We start from the raw sequence: 2,637 nt of genomic DNA, 5'->3' as shown, positions 1-2,637 counted from the left end.
GGATGCTCCAGGCCCCTCATCATCTTTGTAGCCTCTGCTGTCCCCTCTCCAGCAGTTCCCTGTCCTTCTGGAACTGGGGAGCCCAGAACTGGACCCAGTGCTCCAGATGGGGCCTCCCCAGGGCAGAGCAGAGGGGCAGGATGACCTCCCTCCACCTGCTGGTCACACTCTTCCTGATGCACCCCAGGATGGGCATCCTGTTGTCCGCCAGGACTCCTAGGTCTTTATCCTCAGAGCTGCTCTCCAGCAGGTCAGCCCCCAACCTGTCCTGGTGCAAGGGGTTATTTCTCCCCAGGTGCAGGACGTAAAGACCTGAATGCAAGTCTTGGCCAGGCAGAGTTAGCTCTCACAGCAAAGAAAGAGAAATAACCACACGTATAACTCAAATCTGCAGCGTGAACACCCACCTGATATGTATGGAGGATCTCCAGGAAGGCTTTGTAGATGTCTGGCTGCCCCTGGAAGCGATTCTTGATCTTGTTGACATAGTTGATGGCGTGATTAAACTCGACGGGCTGATTGTTCTGCAGGGACGGGGTGGTTCCCAGAGAGATTGTCACAGGCGTATGAGGTTGGACCGGCGGAGAACGTGGCGACGCGTACGGCGGAATCGGGGGAGTTTGCTGGCTGGCAGGAGTATGTGCCTGCAACTGGGATGGCTAAGAAGAAAAGAAGCCACGTTAGAAACTAGCAGATTCCCTCAAATTTGGAATAAAGGCACTTTTATTCCACTCACAGAGCATACCCAGAGGAAACAATTCAGTGTATAACTGTATCTGATGCCAACGGTGGAACAACATGGATTCAACAGAGATACCTCTGGAAAACCACAACTGGACAAAATCTCCTGCTACAACATCCAGGTAAACAACTTCTTCCCATTTATCAGCCCTGGACGACTTTTGCTGCACTTCCCTAAAAGACAGGCCTTTTTTAAACTGCTATTAAAAAACTATTCCCTTTACAGGTCTAGGGAATTTTAACAGTATCTTTTATAAACTGAACATTCCTACTGGCTGTGTAAGGAGAAAGTGCTCTTAATTTTGAGTCTTAAGAAGTATCAATTCACAGTCAGAGCTGGGTTTTTTAAAAATTAACAGAAGCACAGATAGACCAGGCAGACCAAAACTATTAACCCTAACAAAATGAATAGAAAAATATTTAGTGGGCCAGCAGGGACTACGCTTCCTCAGGAAAACAAAACAGCACACCCATTCAAGCTGTTGTTATTGACAGTTGATTTTCCTTGCTAGTTGCTTTTGACTGAAATCTGACAAGAGACACATACTATCTCAAAAACTGAAGGCAGCCAAAAGGCATAGGTATGGCTTGCTCCAACACTGCAAGTTATTTTGCCCCTAGTGAACAATTCTGGGATGCCTAAAGGCAACAGCAAGGGAAAACTGGCATTTTTTCCAGTATTAAGACAAAAAAACCCAAGCAGGTAAGGCTCTCAGAGCAATTATTTTGCATACTCTTCACAGACACCTAACAGCCACGGAAGAATTTCGCAGCAGTTTTGAGGTGGCAATTTTAAATGCACGTTGAAGTACTCATTCCTGTCACCTTCCAAACTTTACAACGTGTATTACACAGATTTTTCACTCCTGAGAGTGTAGATAATTGTAATAGGATGCTTCTGGCCATCCTAAGACAAGATCCTCCCTTTCCTTAACTGCCTGGTAAGGAAATCTCACCTCAATCTGCAGCGTGTGTCTCAGGTTAATTTTAAAGTTTCAGCAAAAATAGTTCAACTCTTTGCAGGATGGTGACACGGGGAGAAAACAACTTAGCCCCCAGTGATGAGAAAGAGACTGCTACCTCTTTCACTGAAAGCATGTACTACTACTTTGGATAAAAGCCTTAAAATCTGGCACATGTAATTTAATTCTGGAAGGCTTAGCTTTGCAGTTTTCAGCTTTGCAAATCTTTTAGCAGGTTTTTGTTTGCCATTTCTGAACAGGAGGTTGCAAGTCCCACCAATGCTTGTCTAAAGATCGTCTAATTGCCTCGTTTTAAATCCTGCTGCTTTCTAACCAAATAATCTCTTTTCTTTTTTTTCCTCTTCTAGTCAATTGTTAGCTAATTGTAGTTTAGGGATTAACCCTCAAAACTTTGAAGATTCTTTTCCTCTCTAAGGCTCTCAAATCTTCCCATATTTTGAGGCTAAAGTATGTAATATTTTATCTAAAGTAAGCTCCTCAAATGTGTATTATCCTACTCTGTTTCCAATCGCACAAAATACATCTGATGGACAGTAGCATCTGGATTACATCCTAAAACAGAGTCAAATTCCCCTTGTTATCGGAAGGTCACAGTTCCAGGTGCACAAACCAACACCTAAAGGCAACATCAGTGTTGTCTTGCCTGAACTCTTGCACTTTATATTTTGCCAGCATCTCCTGCACCCACCCAGCTGATGGCTGAACTAGAATCTTTTACCAAAAACGTCCAATCCAACAACAAGACTCCAAGCAATGCAGAATCTACCAAATAATTAACCAAGCTCTTCTAAAGATTTCATTGTCCCAGGGATCTGAAGCCACACACGCACTTTCACATCAAGTACAACCTTCACAAGAGTACCTTCATCACAGCCTCTGTTTTACAGCAAATTTCTTGTGACTTCACTTATTC

The 2,637-nt window shown here is 43.8% G+C and overlaps 1 protein-coding gene across 1 annotated transcript in view; it reads right to left on the bottom strand.

Moving 5' to 3' along the window:
- LOC106900050 (paired amphipathic helix protein Sin3a) overlaps nucleotides 1-659 on the bottom strand; it is a gene marked incomplete at its 5' end in the record, with an annotated part of 57,127 nt that extends 56,468 nt beyond the window's left edge. Inside the window, one exon of the mRNA XM_014962009.1 lies at nucleotides 376-659. Within this exon, the coding sequence (XP_014817495.1) occupies nucleotides 376-659 (284 nt within the window). The remainder of the gene's footprint in view (nucleotides 1-375) is intronic.
- Nucleotides 660-2,637: the final 1,978 nt, after the last annotated feature.

This window comes from Calidris pugnax, unplaced genomic scaffold (genome assembly GCF_001431845.1).
Source record: "Calidris pugnax isolate Ruff unplaced genomic scaffold, ASM143184v1 scaffold630, whole genome shotgun sequence".
NCBI classification, from domain to species: Eukaryota; Metazoa; Chordata; class Aves; order Charadriiformes; family Scolopacidae; genus Calidris; species Calidris pugnax.
Note: the sequence above shows the minus strand (reverse complement) of the source record. Positions and strands in the feature narration are given on the sequence as shown.